The sequence below is a fragment of the Kryptolebias marmoratus genome, linkage group LG12 (genome assembly GCF_001649575.2).
Source record: "Kryptolebias marmoratus isolate JLee-2015 linkage group LG12, ASM164957v2, whole genome shotgun sequence".
Taxonomy (NCBI): Eukaryota; Metazoa; Chordata; class Actinopteri; order Cyprinodontiformes; family Rivulidae; genus Kryptolebias; species Kryptolebias marmoratus.
In genome coordinates, this window is record NC_051441.1 from 7,258,093 (window position 1) to 7,285,997 (window position 27,905).

The following is a 27,905-nucleotide window of genomic DNA, read 5'->3' on the forward strand; positions in this document are numbered from 1 at the left end:
GCTAAGATATCCTCACCTGTAACACACATTTGAGTTCTAAGTACTTAGATTTCTACTTTTGTCAAAAGCTGTAATGGCTATTATTAATATTTAGTACTGTGGAAGCCAAGGAGCCAATAAAGAAGTCATAAATTGTCAATATTAGTAGCAGAAATGCTTGTTTTATTGTTGCTCAATTTAAATAAACTACAGAACAACATTTAGCAGGCATTTTTCTGAGAATTAAAAAAAGTAGCAGACATTTCCATTTAGTTATTTTTTCCTGTTTTTTTTTTTTTTTTTTTTTCAGTTACATGAGTGTAGACGGGTAGCTAAAACACTACCATGTTCAAAACAATAATCACTTCTCGAGAAGCAATAAACAAAGGAAACATTCGAGTGCTCAGCTTAATGTAACAAAAATATGGCAGTAGTTGGTACATTTATCGACAAGGCACCAAAGGTATCAAGATTATTGTCCCTGCTTCGGTTCTGAGGTTGCCTGAATTAGAATAAAAATGTTATCTGGATTGTGAATGAAGAAAAATGATCCTCCTTGTACCAGCGCCAGCCTCTCCAGTCACTGTCTCTTGTGTAAAGGTAAACAGGGCTCTTTGATGAGGTGCCATAGATTTGGACAGTAAAGGACTGACAATGTGTGAACAGGAAAGTAAAGAAAGTCCTCATGAGGAGTATAGGTATTCATAACAGAGTAAAAAAAAAACACAACTATCTTGTTTTAGTTCATAGAGAAAAAGGGAAATAGTCCTCCATTCAGTCCACATTTATTGACCTGATGCCTTCCTGCTACGCTTTAGTGAAGGTGAGCATTGAGGTCGTACTTCTCGCAGAATTTGTCTGTGAAGGGGATGCAGGTGAGCAACTCGCACCACTCGCACTTGATTGGGTAGACGTAAAAGAGCACCACGAGGCCTGAAAAGAGGCCGACAAACACCAGCAGAAAGACGATGATCTGGCAGCGTTTGCGGTACAGGTCCATGCGGCCAAAGCTGATGTACGGTAGGAAGGCGAAGGAAAGAAAGAAGCCAGAGATGAAGCCACATATGTGGGCGAAGTTGTCGATCCAGGGCAACAGCCCAAAGGCAAAGAGGAAGAGGACCACGCACAGCAGCTTGATGAAGGCCCTCCAGGGCTGGGCCAGGATCTGCCAGCTCTGAAACAGCTCCACAAACAGGCAGGCCAGGATCCCAAACTGAGAGCCAGCTGGGCCCACCTGAGACAAACACGGCAAAGAAAAGGGAACAAACTTAAAACCAGTTCACACTAAGAATGTTGCACTGTTTGGGAATATTACAGGACGTCACCTCGGCTCTGTACGGCAGGAAAATGGCTGAAGCTAAGTTGCCAGTGATGCCACTGAGGATGTAAATGATTGAGATCCGCAGCCAGCCGGCCAGTTTCTCCAGATCTCTCAGTATGGTCATCTGGAAAGCTGCTGAAACCAGGCAGTGGAGGATCCTGGGAGGACAGATAGAAACAAAGGTTCATGTGTGTGTGTGTGAGAGAGAGAACACGGTTTTCACGCTGCACGTGCCGAGGAGATAATCCTTCTGTTTAGAAGAGGCAAACCCTTAAATCGCGGAGTGGGGATGACTTTGCACTTCGGCACAATCAGTCTCCATCTCCCTGCGAAGCTTAATGAGTTCACGTAGCGAGGGCACTTTGTTAATTATCCAGCGGAGAGATAACAGTCGACAAAGATGAAGCACTACTCTTCTTAACTGTCAGGCGATTTAAGCGTGAGGAGTTGGTTCAGGCTGACTGACACGTCTAAAAGCTGTTAGCCTAATAGAGCAAATGCGGTATATGAGTGTGTGTGAGGAGATGGATCAGCCCGGTGCAACAAACTGCACCGCAGAACTTCAAGAATTGGTTAGTTTGATAACGGGACTGAGCGTGACATCTCATGAGATCACACATAACATTATTTTCAAAGTTTGACCAAAACATTACAGCTCAGTACTTTCTCAACAAAAGGTCATCTTAGTCTAAAACTCTGGCATGAGGAATAGTAAGCCTTTTCATTTTATCTTTGTTTCATATTTTGTGTAAAGAGATTTAAAACAATCAGGATTATATTAAAATAAATGAGACTTTCTATCACCTCTCAATGACAGATGGAACCTGCAGAAATTCAAATCAAACAGATTAATTATCAGACCCATTTGTGCTTTAATGATATTGATAAACTTAACTAAATTACAAGCCTTTTTTCCCCTTTTTCATTGTTTTGTTTAGCTTGTTACTAGGGAAGATTAAAGACAAAGTCACTTTGAAAGATTCTGCCAAAGTACTTTGCCACTAATGACTCACCCAGCATGCAGGAAGAGAGAGAGCCAGAGCCTGTAAAACTGATCTGGAATCTCAGGGTTGAGGAAAGGCAACAGTCCGCAGACATCATCCATGCAGTGCACCTGAGAAAAGACAAAACATGTGAACATGTGAGGCGCTGTGCCTGAGTAATAAGGCATTTTATAAGAAAATGTGCCACGTGCTATTTAAACAATCAGAAATCAGATGCTTCTACACAGAAAACAAAAAACAGTTTGACAAGATTATTCACTTCATCTGTTTTCATCAAATTATGGAGGAGCTGCTTACTTGAGAGCAAAGAGTCGCCTCCTCGTGAAAGTAGCCCTTCATGAAGTCACAATATTCCCTGGATGTGATTTCACACCTTCAAGAGAGTAAACAGTTTGTTCATAAAATCTGAAGTTATCTTATCTGCGATCAGTTTGTTTTTCTAAAAACTGCTGAACTTTCCTCACCTCCCTTTGGTTCCGATGCAGCAGGGTCGGCCGGTGATGGTGCAGTCTATATGAGGCAGGTTGGTGTGGTTCCCTGTGTTGTACCTGGTACAAATCTGAAAAAAAAAACAAACAGATAAAACACTTAGTTTATTCCAAACCAGATGTCTGATGATCATTTTGAACATTTCACTTGCAGATACAAATAAACAAACACAAAAATAGTGTTTAGAAAAAAGAAAAAAAATGATGCCAAGCTACATCTGCATGCATACCTGCAGAATTTTAAAATGCTGCTTTTTGCTGCTTTACCTGTCATGAATTGATGTGCCATATGTGCACTTCTACTTGTCAACACTCCAACAATTAAATAACTTAAAGACAACTGAAATAACTGTTTTAAATGTCAAATAAAGGCCAAAGATTCCTATATATGTACACGTTATGAATGACTCTCAGCTTCAACTACATCAAATCTTGAATTAGACTGTTAGGTCTTTTACGACAGGAAGTGGATTTTCTTACTGGTAATAATACCAAATGTCTTTTTGTGCATTTATATGCATATAGTGCTGTTCTTTATTTTAGTTTTAAAATGCTGTAACAAATACAATCAAATCACAGGTTAAGGATGTTTATTTTTTACCTTCTAGCAGCTTGATAAATCATTAAACTTCAAATCTGGTCTTTATTTCCAAACAATCTACAAGGATTAAAAGTACTTACTGGCCACTTTGTTATGTCATCCGGCCATTCATGAGGCGACACTGAAGCAGGCTCCAGACAGATCCTGAAAGTAGGATATAAATTAGGTATAACGCACTGTTTAAGTAATGTACTGCAATAGTAATGCTGTAAGCTTTAATGTAAAACTTAATTATGGGTCTTACCTGGGATCCTGATGACACACTGAGCCATACTGTCTGTCTTTACCATTAAACTGGGGAGTGCTGGGATGCCTCGGCCACTTCACCCACACAGCTAAAGTACTCTACACAAACACAAACATAGAAGATCAAAAATGCAACACAGCTGCTTCTTGTAGATGAATTATAAAGATTCAGGAGCATGAAATACAGACCGAGCATTCCTCCTCGGAAGTTTGGACACAGCCGGAGCGATCGTTCCGAACACAGCAGGCAGAGTTGCGTTCAATAGCTCGCTTTTCCCTGATGAGATTATGCACCTGCCCATCTTGTCGCATGCATGGAGAATATTTGGCCCCTAAGTGGATCAGGGCTTCCTAAAAATATATAGATAAAGGAGGGTTAAACAAAAAAAATGAGCATTTACAAATGTAAAAACAATTTACTAATAAAAAGGGTGGCGTGGTACTTACTGAACTAGGCCCGATCCAAAAGTTCTCCTGCTGTACAAACTTGACATTTTCATAGACACCTTTGTTTCTTAAAACCTATATCCAATGACATCCAAAGTAATAAAAAAAGGATACAAATCAGTCATTAAAACACTTGTTTTAAAGTGAAAATATATTGTCAAGCTGTCAGCAAAAATGTTCGGCACTCACAGAATCAACAGTTTCATGCTGAGAAAAGCCAACTGGTGCTATTCCATAGATGCATACAGCCAATATAGTGATGAGTAAATGGACAAAGGTGATCCAGTATGTAAAAAATGGCCTAAAAGAGGCAGAAAATACATTTAATGAATGACTCTCTTCATCCATCAATGCCACTCAGTACTTATTCGAATACATATGAGGGGAGTTGCCGTACCTGTGGTCATCCATATCCTCGATTTGTCTCTTGACGTAACTGTCTATTCGCTTTCGGTAGGTGCGGTTTGTGAGCTTTCCTACCATGCCCAACCCATAAGGCCTTTTTTCACGAGCGAAAAGCTTCTTGACCGGCACGACGATGCGCTGTCCACGCCGCTGTCCGTGAACGCTCACCACCTCCTGACGCAAGGGCACCTTCGGTGGTCCTGGGGTTCCTTCTTTGGCTTTACGCCATCCTCTTTCTAGAGGTCTAGAGAGCAGGCAACAACAAAAAAAGGTCACTTTAAAAATGGGTAAAAGCTGAAGGAATTAAAAGAAAACAGTTATTTATTCATCAGGTGATTTACTATATCGGACTTTCAGAACTTATTTTTATTCAACTCGACAAGAAATCTCGCGAGATCTCCTGGCGCCGCAGCTCCATTAAGAATTTGCCTACAGTAACTCACAGCATGAGGTGACTTCTCTCCAGCTCCGTCTTATCTAAGGCGCTGCCCGTCAGCTCTTTTTCGTCCTTCTTGGAGCTGGGGTCCGCCTCTTTGATGGCCATCTCAGACGGTGACTCAAACACCTCATCAGCATATGTGGACAGCTCCTCTTGCATCATGATATCCTAAAACACAAACAGTTGTAGAGAAAGGGAGTTGAAAGTATGTTCAATCAGGTGGATTCTAAAAAATCTAATTTATATCTAGTAATTAATGGTAATTATGCAATATGGAAATAAGACAATAATGACAAAATCATTTTTCCAGCCTTACTCTGGCAAAGAAAGATGTGTCCAGTTCATCGGGAAAGTCAACCATATCTTCCTCCATGAAGCTGGCAGGAGTGAAGCTTCGTCTCTGGGCTCGTCTTAGAGTGCTCTCACGTATTGAGCGACCCTGACAATACAAAACAAGCACGTGAACACAAATACAAAGTTGTTAAAAAACACAGAAAAAAAAACCCATCTGATAATGATGTTTTAACAAAAACAAAATGTTTGAATTTTATATCCAGTGGATTTTGTTTAATTCTGTTCACTCATTTACCTTGACCAATGCAGCTGCCGCCCTGAAGCTCATCTTTGCCACCGATTCCCTCTTGCGCCGGCGAGGCAGCCGGTTAAGACCTGAGCGGGAGCTGGTGAAGGAGCAAAGCGACGCAGCTCCAGGAGTGATGGGGGTCTGAGGCACGCTGTAGCCATCCACTTCCTCCACCATTCGAAAGGCCCTTCCACGAGCCAACGGGTCCACAATCTGGAGACCAAAACAGGTCCTCATTACAAACAAAGATAATTTACATTACTTCAATGACATCTCTTTAGCAAATCAAACCCTTTTAATTCACCTTCTGCATTCCATGTTGTGAAGAGGGCACATAGAGAGGGGGTGGGGTCTCAGTGCTGGTCAGGGAGATGTTGTCCTGGCTTGGCAGATCCATCTCTCGGATCACCTGGGGTTTTAGCTTTCCATAGCGCAGGCTGCAGTGCCGCAGACTTTTTCTTTGCCATTTCTGGGTGGTGTCACCATCCTTACTAACCCCAAACCAGTCCGCTGTTCCCCTGACACCACAAACATAAATTTTTATTTATTTTGCAAAAGTGGGCATCTGCTCTTTACATACTCTTTAGAGCCAAACACTGATGATTATCTAAAGAATCCTATTCATACAGAAAAAAAGGGGCTACAAAGGAAACCACACTTCCTAGGATGTAAAAAAGCTCTAGATAGTTCAGATGGTGGGCCGACTAGAGGGAGCAAGTCCAGGCATGCTTAAGTCCAAACACACTGACACTGTGAATTTCTGCTATTACAAAGAAAAAAGGAATAAAAGAGGGATTGGCGAAGTTCTGATGCTGCAAATAAAATACAGATTTCCCTATTCTCAACTGGCACCAGCTGACAGAAAATCCAATTAACTTTTTATTTGTGTCCTTTTCCACTTCACAGTACATTCCTAAAAAAAAAAAACCTTGATGTCTGCACACACGGTAATTCTGTTGAAGTGGAAGCCTAATGAGCACCAGAACAAACAAAGTTACTGCTCCCCAAGGCCAGGAAGTGTAAGTTGGAACATCCTTCAAAGGAAAGCTCAGGCAAGCTCGCCATTTCTTCACTAATTACAAGCTGCGCAATGAATGGTACAAGGCTCTCAGCTTTAAAAATACCCATCAGTGCTGTCACCAAGAAGCTGACATGGGACAATAAACTTAGTCTTTTCTTGCAGCAGAGATTTGACTTGTTTCAGTGGGTTTGAATAGACATTTTCAGTGCCTAACCTTATCTAATAGATCTGGTCCCAAACCTTCAAAGGCTGGCTCACTAACAAGCATCATTACAAAGCAACAGCAGCCTGTGGTGGACTCTGTTACACAAAGTTGTAGAGAAAAGAGTGACCCCTCCAGCTACCAATATGACTCATTACTGTAGCTCTGAATTAATGTGTGTTTGTAGGAGGAAAAGCCAAGTTTTTGGTTTCAGGTCCTCTTCTGACTCATTTAAAAAGAAATTTCTGTGGTAACATGACTAAGAACTAGCATCCAGTGAGCGAGAAGAAAGCAATCCCTCATTTTCTCATGGTGTAAGACGCTTCCTATCATACCTGAGCAGAGTTCTGGAGAGAGAATGGTGCTTCCTGATGCTGCGGCGGGCAGCCCGGTGCCCCTTAACGGGCACGGTGTTAATCCTTTCAAAGTGCACTCTCCTGCTGCTGTGACCCAGGCAGGACAGGGCAGGAAGGTGGCAAGAAGGGACAGAGGAAATGAGAAAAACAGGAAGTGAAAAAGAAAAATGCAGTTGGACAGTGCTGTAGCCATCTTCATGCAGACAGAGAAAAGCAGGAAGTTAAGTTATTTATGTTTATTTAAGGTTTAAAAAAACCCAGTGAAGTACCATTTAGATTACACGAAGATGTTAATCAGAAAGTGTTGGAAATTTTGAAAAAAGGTAAAGAAAGACAAGTGTGGCAGCCAGGAAAAGTTCATTTTTACATGGTAAAGGAAAGATTGCTAGCATTGTTAGCCTAACTTATGAATCTAAAAAAATGCTGATAATATATATTACGATGTCTGTATACTCACTATATTTGTCAACATAGTAGTCCGACAAATATAGTGAGTATTTTTGTTTTCAACTATGCAACAGAATAGAAATTAATCCTACTGTATGTATGTGATGTTATTTAATAGCTCATGCATTTTACTAGTTACTTTTACCTCTTTATGGTTTGTGTAATGGATGACTGACGTTGAAAAACAGGCCGCCGAGTGTCAAACAGCTCACGCGGTGGAGACTGGAGGTATGAAGTCTCTACCGGCATGCTGATGCTTCGAAGGAACCCCTGCCTTTTCACCGGCTAAACGGGAAGAGATGCATTAAGTTATGCGTGAACACAAATCATGCCATACAGCGAATGACAAAGGGTAATAAATATTGGGGAAAGGCATTCGGTGAGAGAGAGCACCTGAACAAAAGTAGGAGGCTCGTCTAGTGACATCTGAGCCGTGGGAATGTCCAGTTTGAGCCAGGGAGGCTTCTTCCTCTGTAGGCTGCTGGTGCTTTCCCGCCGTGGTTCAGCCATCTTCTCTGTCTCACCCCAGGCCTTCCAGCTACACAGACAGAAAAATTAAAAGGTGATATAAATACTTTCAAATAATAAACTGCAGCATTAGGAATAGAATCACAATCGGAATTGGAGCTGACTGTGATGCAAAACTGTTACACAAGAGGGTGCTAAGGTCCCTTATTTGATTCAAACAGTCACAGATTTCTGCTTACTAGTTAGTAACCTGATGAGAATAATCTACAGCTTTTAACTACCTCTCAGAACTTGTATCATATGGTTATTTTTAAAAAGCCTTTTGTGAGTGTGATGGAGAGAAAGGAAGTTTGCAGTCTTAACCATAATCCCTTAATTCTCACTTCAAATCAGTCTTAATTCCTGCTGGTGGTTTAACGTAGCTCTGCTTCCAGCAGACATCTATCAGACACTAATGACTATGTATGCATTCCCATGACGAGGCCCGTGGACCACAGAAGGTGCACAGTAAACCTCAGCATCAAACAGTCTGCCTGTAACCACAGCCCAACATTTTATTGTGCCAACAACCTCACTTCCTCAGGGTTGCCTTCTGACATTTTGTTTGTAAAAACCAAATGATTATAATAATATCTTTAGAATTCTTCATCAAAATGCCAACAAATTAAAATGCCTGACAGGGTCATTGTCACAAACATTGTTACAGTAGCGATTCTCACCAGGTCACGTCCTCACTTCTCTTGTTACAGCGCAAGCTCTGGCATTTAGTGACCACATCTGTTTCACATTGGCATTTAAATGCACCACAGGCTTCTGTTTTAGTTCATGTGATGACGGGAAGTGTTGTCAGTGGATCTCAGCAGAGGTGGAAGGCAAACCTCACACAGAGGTCAGCAGGGGTCATAACCAGTGTGGTAACGATTGAAAATGGTCTGTCACTCCAACAGACACTTCTCAGTTACAGGTCTGTGTAAGTAAAGAACACTGGGATAAATGTAACACTATGATAACAGGAAAGTTAACAAAACGCTAAAAAGATTATAAAATATCAACAGCTTGTCAATAAAACAACCAATCATGCATTAAGCTTAGGAGGAGACTGGTGAAAGCATTGTGCAAAGCTTCATTCTGTATTCTCTCTTTCTTTGCTCTATAATGCATATTCAATGTGATTTGTAATTTATTAATTTAAAAAAAAAACTAAATATACTTCTTCATGACCTATTTCTTTCTGGGAGGAAACATCAAAGATCTCATCTCAGAGTGTTCAGTTAGCAGCATTAAGGAAATGTAAATGTGACACCAGCATCACATCTTCAACAGGATTTATTGTAGCAACAACAGTTCCCATCTTGCTTCAGGCAACATTTAATTACTTTTGCCATGAGTTCAAACAGCAGGGCCCCTGATATAAAACAGATCTGTAGTCCAGTCACAAACACACACCGAGCTTCTTCTATTTTACCTCTGATTTGTCAGAATATTGTGCTTGTGGCTCCTTCTGTCCAGAGAACGTAGATGGTTTAGTGGAAGTAAACTAAGATGACTTTTTCTGCTCATTCATTGAGTCTCCCATAGTGCATAGTGCAGTCTGACAGAAATATCTGCTGTCAACTTGCAAGAGAAGCTAAACCCACACACATATTTTCACAGACATTTGACACCAAGTATGTAAATTGATAGGATAAAAATCTTAATTAAAAGTTACTTAGCAAGTATTGCAAATATAGCAGAATGATGAGAGTTCCATTCTCATCATTGTTTTTTTTGTTGTTGATGAGAATTACCATAATGAAAATTACGTTCTCATCATGGCAAATGATTAGAAAAAAAAGACTGTAGCCAGCAAGTCCTGACACTGAAGCACAATTATAACCATTCAGTTATTGTTATGGTTCCCTCAAAGCCTGCTGACCAGTAAGAACATTTGGTGAGAACCCAAGGTAAACCTCCCACATTCAGTAGACAGCAGTGCCAAGTGCCTTGAAAGTCTGTCTCCTTTCTTTCTCTCTCGTCCTCTTCCAAAGTCAACACGACAATAAAACTGGCATTTTCCTGAAACTCGTGTCTGAGGAGGAGTTTAGCTGGAACAGTTGGCACAGTCATCACTCAAAACGTGAACACGGCTGTGAGAGCTTTCCACGCTGTTCTCTTTGAAAGTTGCAAATCGCAGCTTTGAGAGTGTTTGACTCAAGGCTGGTCCCTGTCTGAGAAAAAACTTGATATTATGGGCAGGAAGTCCTTCAGAAGCAGATACCCTTGGGGAAGAAGCAGTGAACTTAGCCTTTGGCAAATATCCAGACTGGAGGATTAGCTCTTTCCTGATACAATGTATTATCTAGCTTTATGTCTGAGAGAGAGAGAGAGAAATTAAAAAAAAAGAAATTACTTGGTGATACATGGCATACAAGTCAAATAATTCTACTTATTCTTTGCTTAGAGAGTTCACAATGTCTTATCTTACTCTCAAGGTGTTTGTCCTCTCGATGTTATGGCAACAATTTGAAGTTAGTAATAGTTTCTCACATTGCTCACATTCCCTGCGCTGATTTGAGGCCAACATTTCAAACACCGTGCCTTAATCCATTTTCTCAAGATTTGTTTTACGTCAAGGTTCACATGTAAAGTGGGAAAACACCCACATCCATAACATAGCAATGAGTCTTTCAAGACTGGCTTCCTGCTCTGTGTAAGAAACTAACACCTCCCACCAGATCACAAGACCCATGACTACCCCTGCTTGTATTGCTTTTCATTCTGGGGCTTCACTGCCTCTCCAGGACACATTAAGCAGAAACGACACGCAAACAGAAGACACGCTGACATCTCTGCAGGTGCAGGGATGTCCAATGGGACACAATGACTAGAGCTGACAGGCTTAACCCGTACTCTCCTCCTCTGTCTGGGGAGCTCCAGCTGCAGCTACATTTTTCATACAAACTCAGGTTTAATTTAAGGCCTGGCACTCCTTGATGGAATGCATATCGCTCGCTATCTTTTCTGCCAGAGTTTTAGACTAAATGACAAAGTTATAGCTATTTTGGTCTAACCTTGAAAAAAACATTATGTGCATTCACATGAGATACTGCAATATCTAGCATGATCTGTTAGAACTTGAAGTATATCTCGTGAATGACTGTCAGCTACTACCACACTAAATTTTAGATCAATATCTGTAAAATTCATCAAGGCAAAGCCAATAATGTGTAGATTAAGGTTGATTAGCTGTGGTAATCATCTAGAACTGTGTTGACTCCAAAAGTGAATCAGTTGTACAGCTAATATTTAACTTTATCAAGTTTAATTAAAATCCCTTAAGTGATTCATGAGATTTTTTACTAAAAGGTTCAGACAAACACACAGACATGAGCAAAAACATCATCCCTTTACCTTCGCTTTTGGGAGATAATGAAGTTTTCTGTGCTGCCATTTCATGTTAGTACTTAGCAAATGATTCAGTTAAGCAGGGAAAGACACTAGATTACAACACCAGAGGCCCAGCTGTCACCAGTGAAACTAAAGTCAATAATAAGACAATCTTAGTGAACAGAGCTCAAAGTGGGACATTGAAAAGCTGAAAAGAATAAGCTTGGTGCTGATGAAAACTGGGCTACTTAGCCAGTTTTTCCAGAAGAAAAGAAATGTTAAAGAATTAATTCTGACTAAGATAGTGTTGAGAAATATTTGAGCATTTTTTTAAATCTTCTCTATTCATACTCATTTATAATCTCAGCGCATGCCATATCCACATTCCACAAGATCTCTGGCTGCAATAGAAGGAAGCTAAAATGGCAGAGCTGGAAACCACATGTATCCAAGCTGTTATGGACGGGAGCTGGCTGGTTTCTGGGTGTTGTGTGCACGCCGCTGCTGTGTGTTACTCCAGCCGAGGCAGGCTCAGGGCAGCCATGCTTGCTGAGAGAGCTGCATCATCAAGGTTGACAGAGCTCGCGGTGGCTAGCCAAGTAGGGCTCTACTGCATGCAGAGGTGATTCTTGAGCCAAGATGGCCAGTGGAAAGAAAGAAAGCCTGTTTAGCATGCAAAGGTTGGATAGATGACCTTGTTAATGTATGTAGTTAGAAGTAAGCGGACCTTATTCTTAATAAAGGCAGTACTTCCTGCTTTTATTCCTGTTCATCTTTTCATTTTCTTTCTGTTTTGTTGTATTTCCGCAATTTCCTTTCCCTCCTTGTTGTCTACACACCAACATATTTAATGTTGCTGGTATGTTTTTAACAGTTGTGTAATATATGCATGTTCCAGACTGACAAATAGATGAAGACAAAAACCTAAATGGCACAAACAGGCCACCATAGGTTGTCTACATACTCGAACAGTTAGTCATTCATCATAAATGCACTGTTGTCTTTTATGCTGCGCTCTAAGCTGGAGGCAAGGCTTAACAGTGAAAACGATGGAGGGAAACTTGCTCCCAAAATAAGTTTTTATTTCACAAGTCACACTAAAATATGACACATATGAAGCTACACACATAATAAAATAGATTTCTCCACTTTGCTAAAAATGGTATCTCTATAAAATATTACAAAATATGTTTGAAAGAGTATTGTTTTGCCTTTTTTGGTCAGAGTAGTCGTAGTAGTAATAGTATGAAATCCTTGGTATTATCCGAGTGCAGGCTTCACATCAGCTTTATGAGTTGTCCAAATAAAAAATAAAATTCTCCAAAAATGGAATTAAAGTCTTAAAGCCGCCAAGCGGATAGGAAGAACTGTCACTTATCATTGACTGTGAGGATGAAAGCTTAGAAGAAACAGCTCTGGGGGAAAAGGAGGGGGCAAACCATTTGTAAGTGCTAAGACTTGGACTGCAGATCCAGAGAGTAATGGTGAAGCCCTTTGGCTAAAGACTGGAGAAGAGAAAGCTACAGAGCCACTGAAATAATCATCCAGTTTGGCTATAGTACCAAAGTGGATCAACAATGAAAGGCCATTTTTATCTGTTAAAGAATCTTCTTTTTTACTTTCAACCAGTAACACCCAAATACTCTAAGCATGTCTTGAAGAGGCTGAGGCGATGTCTTTTACTTGTGTCTCAGTGTTGAGACACACTGGTCATTGTAGATCAGCTGTGGGATGAGCAGAGACTCCTGCAATGCAACAATGCCCAGAAGGCTCTGAATTGTTTGAATCTCAGACCTCAAATGAAAAGCTGAGATTTTTTTGAGGAAAGTTGAATCATGGTTCCAAGAACCACAAACTGACATCTACACCAGGTATACTCTAAATTATCTGCCATAAATGACAGTGATCTTGACCCAATGGCAAATATGGAACAATAAGATCTTATTGTTCTACATTTTTCTACATTCAAAGTTACTAGTAGTTATAATAAATTTATACTGATTAGCAGAAACCTGGTGGAGCTAATTCAATCCAACACTACAGGCATGTGTAGTTTCTACCTTTGAAGTCTGTTTGCACATTAACTGCAGCAGAAAGCGTTTGATCTTTATATAGCACATTGTTTGTCCAACAGTGGTTAAAAAGAAATACAAAAGTAGAAAAAATTTTTAAAAAAAACCTTAACAAATCTACAAAAGTACAGATATTTCATTTTAGCGAGCGGAACAGAAACAGGAAACAGACGAGCCCTAAAAACTAAATGTGCTAAAAATGAAGAACCATCGCTGATGCCAGGAGCCTTCACCAGTATTACTGCTGATTTATACCCAGAATTCCAATTATGATATAACCACAGGAAAAACATATCTTACCCCTAATGTTTTACTTCTTCAACATGAAAAATAAGCCTGTAATTTCCTACTCTCCCTCAATATATCACAGATAAAGAAAAGACGCCCAAACAGCCATAAGCCACAAACTGAAGTGAAACTGAGTGCCACTGAATGCAGCAGTCATCTAAACTGACCCTTGTGACATGTGACAGTCTGTCACACCAAACCAGCCCTTACAACATAAAAAAATACACAGAGACAGCAGAAATATCCATCGCAGCTGACCCCGAGATCAAGTGTCACAGCTAACCGAGGGGCATGCAGGGTGGGCGGGCAAAGCTGCTGCGACTGGCAATGTGGATGATGGGCACTAAAAACATTCCCGACCAAGAAGGGTGGAGCAGCTTATGGATTTTCTCATGGCAGTTTTTCCACAGATCTGCAGCTCAGGCTCGGAGTCGTCAGTCTTCATTATTTTAACAATCCTAATGTAACCATATAGGTGGCTGTGGTTTCAGTGTTGAGTGACAGATTTGTATCCAGTCAAATACCGGGCTCCCTTGCAATCATAATTGTTTACTATGAGCCAAAAATATAAATAGGTTATAAAAGTATAAATGGCTTCCTAACAGCAGTCTAAGCGCATGGGGTTTATTTATAGAACGGAGAAGCAAATGCACATTTAGATGAAAGTGAACCCACCATAAAAAACATCCTCATGTGTTATATCCATGTGGTGAGCTGTTCTCAGACAAAAATAAGACTACACCTCTCAAAAGCTGTACTTTACTTTTTAAGCCAGCATTGTAGAAGTGGATGCGTTCACGGATCTCTGTGAAAGAAATGAACACCATCTGTATTTGCCATCGCGTAGCGAGCACCCCTTCCCTTTTCTGCTTTACACATTGCCAAGCAAAAACAGGAGCTAGAAAACCGGGCTCTATTATTTTATCAGCACAAGACCCAGCCTTTCCCTGTGCAGTAATATCCTGCACAGGAAATCAATATGAAGGAGTGGCAAGGTATGTGGCACTATACAGAAACCCAGATAGAAAACGTAATTACTTCAATATGTTTACTGACAGATATCTCCAAGTTCTCCTTTCCCACTGCTTGTGCAAATTTTCTTCTTCTTTTTTTCCCTGTTAAGAAGAAATATTACATATGCAGCTAATTCAGCTTTTGAATTATTTAATCATTCTGCACAGGTAAATTATTTACAGCTCCCATCTTACCGGAGCTACATACAGGTAGCTCCACATGGCATTTAGCTAAGGCATCTATTTTTTTCCCCTTACAACAAGCCTGTTTCGGTTCACTACACAAGATAGCAAAGGATTTTAGTGGAAAAGTCAGGCTCACTAAGTAAATCTGTAAAATGTCGCGTTGCTGAGCTGTGTTTGTGTCCCTAATCTTCAGGAAGCAGATGACAGCAAAGACTCCCTCGCCATGGGCTATATATACACCACACCGGTCAAGATATGATTCGTTACAAAAACAAAATGGTTGTGTGCACTTTTTGAGACCATTTCAGACAGATCTGGTAGTACCCAGCTAAATCACTTCACAGCAAAATAGCCTGGGTTTAAGTGGCTGATAAGTGGTTAGTTTTAAACTAGCCAGTCGCTAAAAGTGGAACTTATTTGTTTACTATAGAAGCTCATCGTCAACTTACCAAATCTCCAACTGTAGCCTACAAGCAGCTGCTAACATTTGCTGCGTAACTTCACACTGTATCACAGAGCCAATATGGACAAATTTATGTGCTGAGAGCACTTAATGAAATTCAACAACAGTGTGATACTGTCGAAGACCTCAGCTGTCCATAGGGAGCTGTTTAAAGCTGAGAAGAATGTCTAGTTTAATATTTTCTCATTTACTCAGCTCATAAGGTCAAAGGAAGGTCAGATAATTAGATTTAGCAAAACAGACATGAGTAATGCCCTTTTATTTCAAATTATATCACTGAATGTAAACTGCATTTAACTAGTTTTTTTTTAAAGCAGTTTTACAATTTTACAATATCTGTGTCAGAAAACTGAAAAGCAACTTCTCCCATCCATAAAATTGCTACTGCTGTCATGCTACTGTTTTAATTCGACAAGGCAGACCTAGGTCATCATTAAAAAGCAGAGAATTCCTTGAAGGAATGGATATCACCCACCGCTTTTCATGCCAGAGTTTTAACAAAGATCATCTTATGTTAAGAAATTACTAAATTGTAGCCGTTTTGGTCAAACCATGAAAATACTATTTTGTGCAATCTCATACGATTTCTCACACAATCTGTTGGGAGTATGTGTTGTGAATAACTGTCAGCTAATACAATGTCAGTGTTTAGCTTAATATCTGTAAAAACTCACTGAGGTAAAGCCGTTTCTGTGATACGTAAGGTCAGTTAGCTGTGGCGATCGTTTTTAATTGGGCTGACTCCAAAAGTTATTCAGCTGTAAATATGAGCTTCATTATTTTCTCAAAGTTTCGTTGAAATTCATCCTGTGGTTTATGAGATATTTTGCCGACATAAAGGGTTGACACTAAAGTTTTAGGTAAAGATCGTGCACAATGTGTAGTGCTTGGAGTATGTGCTGGAGATGCTCACCTACCACACCAAACTTTAGCTCAAAATCAGTAAAACTGGTTACATTAGAGCCACGTTATTTTTTGTGTTTCATAAAGTCAGTTGTCTGTGGCAGCCATATTAAAATCTGTTATTTTTTTGAACGTTTCATTAAAATCCTTTATCTGATTCATGAGATGTTTTGCTTACAGCACAGACAGGCAAAACTATCATCTCTCTGCCTTTGCTTTAGGGCAATAAATAGAAAAGTACTTTTAAAAGTTTTTTATATGCATTTTTACTCATAATTAAAAGATTAATACCATTACTATATATCCAATCTCCCAAATATAGTACTCTGGTTGTTGCTCCATCTTCAACAGAAAGATCAGCTTTTAAACAGTAAAGGGATGAAAGTTCTGTCTTTTGCAAATCTCAATTCTCCAAAATGTGTCCATAGACTTTGTACAAGTGTTTTATTGTCTACAGAAGACTTGACATTCTTTGTTAAATGAGTAAGAGGTGAATCTTTTAAAGAGCATTCCTTGACAACATGTGATCCCCATCTAAATAGTTTCCAACATGATATCAGCCTGAATCAAGCCTACAATAGGCTTCATTGTTTTGGCTGGTGTGGATCGAGCTGAACAAGGGTCATTGTGCAGCCTGATCATAGTCAAAAAAAGCAAGAGCACACTCAAGTTTTCATGGCGGACAAAGCAAATTCCCAGCTGAGAAAATTCTTCCAGCTGAAGCACAGGACAAGTTAGTTTAATTATGGTTTAGCAGAAACATCATGCGAATGTGTGTGATGCAGAAAGGTGCACCAACCTTACGTTTATCAATCCTCCAAAAACGCTACTCTTATCTAATCAATCAACAGGATTAAAAATAGCTTACAAAGGACCCCCATCAGCCCATGTCACATCCTCTGTGGGAGACCACCAGCATGAAGAGGTCAAGTTACTGCTTGTTTTACTGGGGAGCCCTGGAAGGAAGGAAATGCGGAGCAGAGGTGGGGCGACGTGTAAATGAAGGCAGGAAACGCGCTGCAGACCAAGTGCATTCTTGGTGTCCGGTCATCACAACCACGGAAACAACATATATTTGCTCACATGCACAGGAACACATCCACACAGCACGTGTAAACATACACATCCCATCCCTGGCCATGATAAGGTCTACGTGACCGCTATGCAAAAGTATTAAGCCTTCTCTGAGGCAGGCCGGCTGCTCACTGCTCGCCTGTAAAAAAAAAAAAAAAAAACACTGGAGATTTCAGTTTAATATTCAAGCGGTCTATTTAAAAGAGCTGATGAAGTGTGGCCTGCAGCAGTGGAAGAATGGGAATTAGCCAAATTAGCATAGACCAAGAAATTGTGTTGTCTCATCCCAAACTACTCAAAAACTTTTCAAAGTCAAACAGTGTTGTGAGGGAGTTTTCAAAGGGGAGCAGAAGAGAAACAGAGAAAATTAAAGCCCATTCACACTCAACTCAGGTCCAGCTTTTCTAACAGAAAATGAGTCAGTAGAAAAGTGACAGGATGACAAAAACACTAAAATATTTTACTTTCTCATGAAGTTATCTGCCTGCTATGTCAATAAAGTGTTCAAAATGTCTCTAAAAGCAAACTAAAGAGGATATTCTGTAACACAGAAAGGACAAATAGCTATGAATGTCATTGATCTGAGTGTATCAAAGATATTAAAACCTTTATAATTAAAGACCTAGTATTCCTTCCAGGGATACATATCACCTGTCACCTTTCATGCCAGAGATTAATCTAAAATCATCTTGTGCTGAGACATTATGGCCGTTTTGGTCAAACTTCACCTTATGTGCTCTCTCATGCAATATCCTGAGATCTCATGATATGTGTTAGTGCTCAGAGTACAGGTTATCACAGGAATGACCATCAGGAACTACCACACCAAATCTTAGCTCAATATCTGTAAAACTTGTCGAGTCATAGCTGCTGTTGCGTTCACTAAAGGTCACTTAGCTGTGGCGACTATCTTGAATGGGATTGACTTCAAAAGTTAATAAGAAGTATATATTTATACAATGATTACTTTCTGAGAGATTCATTAAAATCCATCCACTGGTTCAGGAGATTTTGCTAACAGTAAAACAAACAAACACAGAAACATGCACAAACATTATAATGATAAAATGCAACACACAAGCTGTGATGACAAAAACAAAAATGCTACGAATACATCACATTCACTGGTCATAAATTCAGAATATTAATAGTTAAATTTAGATCTCTGACTAATCCATTCTCTTTCATTAGACACCCTTTCATTCAGTTATTCAGCAAAGCTTTTTCATGGATTGACTCAACTTTTTCATAAAGGTTTAATTATTTTTCTCACCCTGTCAAACTTTCCAACATGCATTCTTTATGAACTTGTGAAAACAAAATCTTCAGAAGTACGGAATCTTTCAATTTAATTTAGGAAAATGCCTTCTTGAGCATTTCAAGGGTTATAGTGCAAAATATTGCTTTTTACTGCATTGATTACCACTACTACAGAGGGAAAATCATCCTTGGGGGTTTACTTGTTTAGAGTGTGAACTACACATCCAGGAATGCATGGATGAACGTAGATTTGTGCTCGACCTAAATTACACTGCATATTAAGTGAGCTACTTCCACTGTCACCAAAACACACTTCCCATCATTTACTACTGACACGGGCCTCCTTAAGTGATAACAGCACAAACTTGATTCTCTGCAGGTAGGAGGATTATATTTTACTTTTGTAACAATAACAGCAGCCAAGACTTGTTTAATCCCTCCCCCCCCCGGATTAGAGCGAGGGAAAATCCTTCTTCTTTCACATACAACAGATAGGTTTAATAAGCTCCCATATTTATGTAAATCTCTTATCTGCTGTAGAGTGAAATATGTGGGTGAAAGAAAAGCAAGAGAAGCACCAAGCTATCATTAAATTAAGTTTTTGTCTGGCAGGGCATGATTTCAGTGACAGATAGGTCCGTATTCAAAGTGTGTGTGCTCCGTTTCCACCTGCTGCGTGTGTTGGGAACACACAAATCCGTCACATGCAAATCAGCCGCTGTAAGCTGAAACTGTTATATGAAAAATGAACAGATTTGACTATCCGGTGAGCCTCAAATGTAGTGCCTGACATTTCCAATTCACGGAGAAAACAAAAAAATGACGGTGAAGCAAATGTCACCAAACATTTTGGCTGAGAACTTGAACGGTTTAAATTGGAGAAGACAAACACTGACACAACAAGTAGCAATATACAAGCACAGTATACGATGATTAATGTCCTGGGAACAAATGATTTAAACCAGTGGTTCTCAAACTTTTCATAATGAGTAAAATAGTAAGCTCTGCAAGCAGCACCATTATGACAGCTTTTACTGAAACCTCTCATTTTGAGTATCTGGCATGAATAAGCAAACTGACAAAGATGAGCTGCTTTCATGCATAAACACACATGTATAACCTCAAAACCAAACTCACTTCTTTATCTTAACCATAGCCCTTCAGCAAACCCACTCTAGGGGACGCCCACGGAGGTCTGATTAACCTTGGCTGGGTTTTCCTTGGATGAGATAGTTTAGCGACAATGACTGAAACACCCGACAAACCCGGGGTCCAGTACTGAGGATATATCTCAAAATACTAACAGCAAACCTAAAGATGATTTGATTGCTAAATAAACTTAAGAATTTTAACAATCTTCACATTTTAATTTCTGGGCCGAACAAAAATGGGATCTTTAATGACAAGCACCAACCTGTGACTTGACTCCCTACTCCAAACTGCTTCAATCATTGCAGTTATTTGGTGGAACTACTTGAGATTAGAAAGTAACAAACAAACAACAAAAATACATTTAACCTGTTTGAACAGTGCCGTTTCCATGCATTCATTGATGAGAACATCACAAACACTGTGGTCTTGGCTATTCTTCTGCTCTACAACAAACAAATACAAATTTAGATAACTTGAACTAAATATTTTTTGCTGTTTTGCACCTTATGTTACAAGCAGGTCTTATAGAGACTTCACTGGTCCTATTAGAAAGACCATGGATTAATCATCATCAACTCCAGTTTTCACAATGATTTTCAAAATATTCTATATTGCAGCTTTGTTTCAAGTAGTTTCCAGATTTAGAAAAAAAAAGAATTTAAAATTAACCCATTCTTTGCATTTTTTTTCTGTCCAAATGTTGATAACTATAATCGTTTTTAAGAAATTTAGAGGTCACTGAGGCAGTTATTTGCAGGTAAAGTTGATTTTTTTTTCTGGGCTCAGAGACTTGTAAAACCCATGATGAAGGTTGAGGAAGAAGGAAGACTGAAGTCATACACCAGGGACAACAGATCTGGTGGAAAACTCCTGACAAAAGAACAGGAAGACAAGGAAGACAGGGGCAGGTCCGTTGGGACAGTCACCGTCCCAGTAAGAGGAAGGCCTACTCAAAACTGATGTAACAGAAGAAAAAACACAGACTTTTTTTTTCCAAGGAACTGAAGTAAATTTTTCCCTCAGGCCAAAGGGCACACATGTAGGAACGCTTCCATGCTATGTTTATGACTTGACAACCCTCATGAATACTGCCACTAAATGTTGATGAGCAGACAAAATAAGCAAAGTGAAAGAAACTGCCCGAGTTTGGATTCTCAGTCACCCATAATAATTCTAAAAATACCAAATCAACGTCAGCTGCATTTCCTTTTTCTAACTGAGAAGTGTGACGTCTTCAAAACCCAAAAAAATAAAAAAGAAACCCAGTTGCCTTCGATCTAGTTTTTAAGAAGAATCTCTTAAATGTAACAGGAATTATATATTTTTGATTTATAAAGCATTCAAGTTTGTTTTTGCCTTTTTTTCTGAGAGCATGTTGCCCCACAATGGGCTTCCAAAGACATGGATTTGCTATAACTGGGCGTGATCATTTGTGCCCCATAAACGGCAGGCTTTATTTCGTTTTCCCTGGCTCACAGGATTACGAGCTCCTTCAGCTGGCACATGGAGGGAAAATTTGGCCACGTTAGGAAGCGGAGTAGCCGGACACAAAGCAGGCTGAGAGTTGGAGGGCGAGGTGCATTCAAAACATGTAGATTGTGTTTGGCTGGATGCCACAACACTTCCTCTGACGGCTACAATAAAAACATTCCAACATACAACTATATAAAAAAATGCACCTCAAGCACATTTTGGTGATTCCCAAGCAGGGTTTTTTTTTTTTTAAAGTGTAAAGGAATGAGCATTTTACAGTCAGACTAGATGCTATTTGCTTCTGCTAAAAAGAAAGAAAAAGAGAAAGTCACAGGAGCCCAAAACACACCCTTATTGCTGGGAAAGCAGCTGGAGTGAATTTGGTGGACGTCAATGGGACTGATGAAGCTCTCTGTATATAACTGTGTGTGAACTTCCATTCAGGGAACAGTCGACTTAAGTTTAGCAGTCTGGTACACAATAAGGATCCAGAGCCTCTGGGTATGACAACTGACTGTTCCAAAGATAGAGGGCTGGGAGAGAAGCAGGGGAGTGTTTCCAGAAGGGAGGGCTATCCTATTTAAAACGGCCCTCTGGTTGCTGTTGTATCAATGCTGGGGTGCTGTGTTGGCTCGAGCTGGCCTTCTGGACTGACAATGAGCTGAGGGAAAGTAAGCACGCCCTTCTGCTCCTGCAACAAGAAAGAAAAGCAACAACCAGGAGAATAAAACATGTTCTGAATTGATTTAATTATTGCCCGCCGCCGAAGGCAAAGGTGGAGCAATAATGTTTGCTCGTATCTGTGTGTGTGTGTTTATTTGTCTGTATCATTAGCAAAATCCCGTGAATCACTGAACGTATTTTAATGAAACTCAGAAAGTAATCATTGGATGAACAATTACAACTGATTACTTTTTGTCGTTAAACCAATTCAAAAAGGCCACCACAGCAAAGTGGTCTTAGCAAACAAATATGGCATTACCTCAGTAAAATATACAGATACTGAGCTAAAACTTGAAGTGGTAGTAGCTAACAGTTATTCCCAATACACACTGGAAAAGCTAACACATCATCTGAGATCACTTGAGATATCACATGAAATAGAGCATAATTTTATTTTTAACATTTCACCAAAAAGGCTATCATTTTTCAGCACAAGATGATCTTTGTCAGAAATTCTGTTATAAAAAAGGCAGTGGGTGATATGCATTCTATCAAGGAATGCTAGACCTTTAATTTTAAATATAGTTTAACTGAATAACATTCCCATGTAGCCAAGGCTAAAAGTCTAAAAGGTTCTTTAATTTTTGCATCTCAAACTGATCATTTCCAGTTCCTGGATAATATGCCATGACTAATTCACTTTTTTACAACATTATTTTACAAAAGAAAATAAAAGGCCCAAGTCTAACAAGAAAACCACTGATTTTTCACAACAACTGAGCTATGAGTCTCAAAGTGTCACGTAAAGATTTCTTCAGTTATAGTTTGCAAACTGAGCCTCTGAGAAGTTTTCACGCTCAAAGAATAAGATCAAAGTTTATGAAGCCATAGCTGAATATCTACACGAGAACTCTGGCCTTCTGGGAAAATAAACACTGTATTCCCACAACTCAGAAAATGAGCCTTACCCTTCAGTTTAAAACTCTTAGACACCATGTCAGTGAGAGCACAACCAATCCCAAATTAGATGTGTTCATCTATGCGGCTAAATGTTGTCTTCGGGTGAATTCTTTTCACAGCAACACAAACTTCCCATCTACAACTTTCCTTTAAAATCCGCACATAAAAAGTTTCCAGTACATTCTGTGAAAGCTGGTTCACGTATGGCTGTCCAGCTCGTGACAGATGAGGTGCTGACTGAGAGAAAGGCAGGGTGGCACGCTGGCAGATGGAAGCCTTGAAATAGACCTGATGCTACATTACAGCATTACATCACAAGTGACTTCATCGTCATAGCTACCGCTGCATCCTGCAACCACAAAGGTGTCATAAGATCAGTCTAAGTGGATGCAACATGTCAAGACACACAACTTCATGCAGTTTCCTGCTACTGTATTTACTCCTGTACAAGCATCCTATTGCATAATAAACCTTTGCATCAACCATTATACTGTATGTTTTGCTGTTTTCCACACTGTGTTCTACTAACAAGTTAAAATGAATCTGTTCACATTCTTTATTTCAAAATGCAAAACAGACACAGGAGACACAACCCAGTTCCCCCCCCCGACAAACTCCTCAATTTTTGACATGCGATAAAAAAAGAAATCTCTGTTCTTTTTTTTTTTGACAGCTTAGTCAAAATCATAACCACATCAAAGTCAAACAAGGCGAGCGAGTAGCAGCAACAGCTCGATCAAACGCTGCCGTTGGGCTTTATCCCATCAGACATACCTGACACGTCTATTGGAGAACAATTGTTAAGATCAGGTGTAACTAATCTACCAAGCAGGAATGCATTTGTTTTGTCTCTCAAGTGGAAGAACGAGTTGGTTAGCATGTTTGCCTTCTCCAGGTAGTGTCGCCATGCCAGGAGACAAGCCCGCCCCGGACACAAATAGTAACTGTAGCCGTTTCAACACAGTGCAGCTGAATGACAGTCTGATCTCTATGTGGAACTATAAATTAAATGCAGTATTTCATATTTTACAGTTTTGATCAATGATATTCAATCACAGAGTCAATCATTACTGGAATGTTTAGATATCTTATATTTAAGGGAAGTAAAAATAAGTTGCACAACACAAATAAGAGACAGTCATTAGAAACCTTTCCCCATTTTAAAGGAGTGTTTTTACGCTTTAACTAAGAACTAAATCATAATTAAATCAGCAAGTCCTTCAAGAAATTCCTTTAATTCCTTGAAGGACCTGAGCCTGACAGTCAGCCTAAACATGGATTTTCTTGGACCGCAGGAGGAAACCCAAACAAACCCAAGGAGAACATGCAAACTCCACAAAGAAAGGCTCCAGGCCCAAAACCAGGCCTTAAACCCAGGACCACCACGCCGTCATCCTGACACTTGAAGGATGTGTTGAGGATGACTCTCAGCTATTATCACACCAAGTTTTAGCTCAATAACTGTAAAACAGTTGTGGACATTTTTTTCCATTGTCAATTAGATGTGGTGGCCATCTTGAATTAGGGCGACTTGAAAAGGTAACCAGTTGCAGATGTACAATGAATAATTACTTTCTGAAAGTTTCATTAAAATCTGTTCAGTGGTTCACAAGATATTTTGCTAATAGACAAACAGTATTGACACTGATATTTATTGCCACAGTTTCAAGGAAAGAGGTGGCACAATGTGTGGTTCTCCAAGTATGTGTGGGAATGACTCTCAGCTACTATCACGCCAAGTTTGAGCTCAATAACTGTAAAATTGGTTGAATAGGGCCATTTTTGTGTTGGCTAAGGTCAATTATCTGGAGTGGCCATCTTAAATTGGGTTAATTCTAAAAGTTATATGTAGGATGGGTAGTTACAGAAAAAGAAAACAATTACTTATTGTCCCATTACTTTTTAACACCATGTAAACACAAGACAAATATAAATCATGTAAATTTTAACAAACAGTGGAAATTTGGAAATATTACTCATCACTAGTGAACTTGCTAAATGTACACACCCATTTCAATGATAGTAAACACTTGTTATATTTAACAAAATAGCAACTGATGTCATGTGCTATCCATGTATTCTTGAAGCAAATACTAAGAATCAATTTCAGAAGGTCAAAAATAAATTTAAGCTTCAGATTGCCTGCTAAAATAAAGTCTCAAGCAAGCAAGTTTTCAACTCGTGATACAGATGTGTTTTGGGATAAAACAGCCTGAAGTTACATAGGGAGTCATGCGCTCCGCACACATGGAACTGTTCAAGCCCAGAGACGCTCATTTATTGTGAACTCAGAGAGAGCTCTGGCCAGGCAAACTGAAGAAAACGACCAAGAATCTGAGAGGGTACGCCCAAGTCTCTGAAGGTTTATTGTTCAATTCATATTCGCTTTGCAATCCTACTGAAAACTGCATTACCTAATCAAGCATCACAGCCATGAACTAAATAATGCCGAGCATTTAGTTTAGTGCTTTTTTCAAAACGGTGGATGAATCTGAATAAAGGGCGACAAATGAAAGCTGACAGCGCTGAGAGTGAAATCCTGCACTGTAGCTTATTTGAAGGCAACACCATGAAGAATTTGTAGGACTGTGCACTTGGCCAGACAGACAGACAGACAAGTCACGCAGGCATGACTACAGTGTGGCTTGGTCAACAGCCCTCTGAAAAGCTCACATACCAGCTTGTCAATAAAGGCCAGCCTGGATGATAAACCTCCGACTCCTGGCTCCCTCCGTGTGTCACAATATTATAAACGCGTCCAAACATTAAGCACGCACTTTGGGAATATTCTCTCCGGGGTCCAGTTGGAGCAGGTACAGAAAATGAGCATGAGTGCCACTATCACACATCGGGGACGTGCTTTATTGGTGCGATTACATCACCCCAAGCTATGATCCCTCCATGTGATAATGTTTCAGGAACACTGGGCACACAAACCGGGCCATGTGCTCCTGTGTTCTGTCTGCCAAAATAAGTCAGCAGTTTCCAATACAGTACGTCTACAGTTTCACTTCAGTCTGCCCAGGTATTGTTGGACAGTGATGCGATTAACTTGTCAACAACATTGTTGTTTGTTAATATGTAGGCCTGCTTGTGCTGTCATCCTGGAACATTTGACTTCTGGTGAGACAATTTTAGACAATCAGATGGCCTCTGAAAGAGTATGATTTTGTGATTTTCTACCATGAGTCAATATAAGTCACAGTATCTATTAGTGCAAAACAAAAAGCCTCAATCCTAATGATGAAAAACGGCAAATTAAAAGCCTAGATCGCAGTGTGTTGAGAAATGACAGAACTGTAGTTCTTTTAGTCAAAACTTGAAAATAACCTTATTACGAATCGATATGTGATGTCACACCTAGGAGTATGTGTTGGGGGTGACTCTCAGCTACTACCACCCTGAATTTTAGTGAAATATGCATAAAATTGACTGATTTATAGACATTTTTGTGTTTTCTTAGGCCCGTTTGCACTTGAATTGCGTAGAAATAGAGCCAGTAATTATTTCCTGAAAGTTTGACTAAAATCTGTCCAACAGTTCATGAGATATTTTGCTAACAGACAAGAGAGAGTTGACTCCAAATAGTTAATAATGGAATTTTAACTAGTGATTTTGTGAAGACTGTTAGTGCTTAAAACATGGGTTGTGGATCCATCACAGCTACTCCCACACCAAACTTTAGGACGAAAATCTGTTAAATTGACTGAGTTATAGCCATTTTTGTAGCTTTGAAGGTCAGTTGGCTGCGACAGCCATCTTGAATAGGGCTGACTCTACAAGCTGTAGATGATTATCCATTACTATGATTATTTTCTACAATTTTTTATTAAAAGCTAGTTTGGTGACACAGACACACACAGTGTTAAATCACCTATTGTTATGAGACAAGAAGTGTTTTGGCATTGTTCTTCCTTTTGTGCATTTACAGCCCAAACATATCTAAATTTAATATTTTTATTATTACATTTTAATTAGTACAAAAGCAGATCTGTGATACTGATATTGTCTGATTCACTTCTGGAGAAGGATGCTGCTGGTGACCAAAAACAAGAGGAGTATGAGTGGGAGGAGAAATGACAAGAGAAGTGAGGTCATACTGAAACTGTAAATGGTGTGATGTGTGGTTTCTTAACACAAATATCCTCTCCAGCCCAGACTGAAGCTAAAACTTTCTTCATCTGCATCATTTTGGAATTAAAACCATCACACTTCAGGGTCATAATGAGCGCAATCGCTTCTGATTTTGCCCAAATTTGAGTTTAAAAAAAGAAAAGAAAAGAAAGAAGTAGTAGTAATTTAACAAGCAACCCTGCATCTCATTTTTGGCTCATTTCCCACCCCCACAGGAACATCATGTGAATGTGTTATCTTGACACTTTTTTAAATAGACATCTGGGCCTTAAGGTGGACCCAATTATTAAAAAGGCACACCACGGCGCGCAAACGATCCAAGTCCTCTGCAAACAGACAAATGCCTCAGAACTCCGTGTCCTAAACGAGGCCACCTGATCCCCGCAGATTCCCGTGCTGGTCGCTTAATTGGCCGGTAATTCACGCGACTCTCGCGGCTCGTTTCCTCCTCTATCACGACGTGTTTCAGCGCCTCTTCCGTATGGGCGACAGGACCGTAGAAATGACAACTTACCCTTAGATTGAGCAGCTCAGTTGATCTCCAGGAGTGTTTTTTATTTTTTTTTAAGATTTTTCCTCTTTTTTTTTTTTCCTCCCTCTCCACCACGGGCAGCGAGCTCTCCGGTTTTGTCACATCATCTTGAACAGCGGCACACCAGTAATGTCAACGCGTTTCTCCTCTTCCACCCCGCGGACGCCTAGATCCCGATCCGAGCAGCGGAGGGAGAACCGGGGGGAGAACCGGGGGGAGGATGGGGCAGGAAGGCAGCCGCTGTCCGGTCCGGTGCTGCTCTGCTACGCGCGCAGAGCATTTCCACGCTGCTCCATGAAGCGACAGGACGGGGTTAAGTTCCCTTCTGCTGCCCGGTTGTAGCCTAATTCAGTTTCGTG

General features: G+C 40.0%; 1 protein-coding gene across 3 annotated transcripts; it reads right to left on the reverse strand.

Annotated features, from left to right (window-relative positions):
- Positions 1-247: 247 nt before the first annotated feature.
- rhbdf1a (rhomboid 5 homolog 1a (Drosophila)) lies at positions 248-27,905 on the reverse strand. Of its 3 annotated transcripts, none has more exons than XM_017429408.3 (19): positions 27,529-27,905; positions 7,933-8,077; positions 7,685-7,824; positions 7,072-7,176; positions 5,818-6,031; positions 5,520-5,726; positions 5,247-5,369; positions 4,935-5,098; positions 4,484-4,735; positions 4,276-4,387; positions 4,087-4,161; positions 3,829-3,990; positions 3,638-3,738; positions 3,474-3,537; positions 2,769-2,863; positions 2,602-2,677; positions 2,314-2,414; positions 1,305-1,458; positions 248-1,213 (listed from the first exon to the last, which is right to left on the reverse strand). In XM_017429408.3, exons 2-19 carry the CDS (start codon positions 8,047-8,049, stop codon positions 794-796), a joined length of 2,682 nt encoding a protein of 893 aa, XP_017284897.1. In that variant the 5' UTR covers positions 8,050-8,077; positions 27,529-27,905; the 3' UTR covers positions 248-793. The 3 variants fall into 3 exon arrangements, with proteins under 3 accessions (XP_017284897.1, XP_017284895.1, XP_017284898.1); XM_017429406.3 differs by having other exon boundaries at positions 7,072-7,179; XM_017429409.3 differs by lacking the exon at positions 7,072-7,176 and having other exon boundaries at positions 27,529-27,904.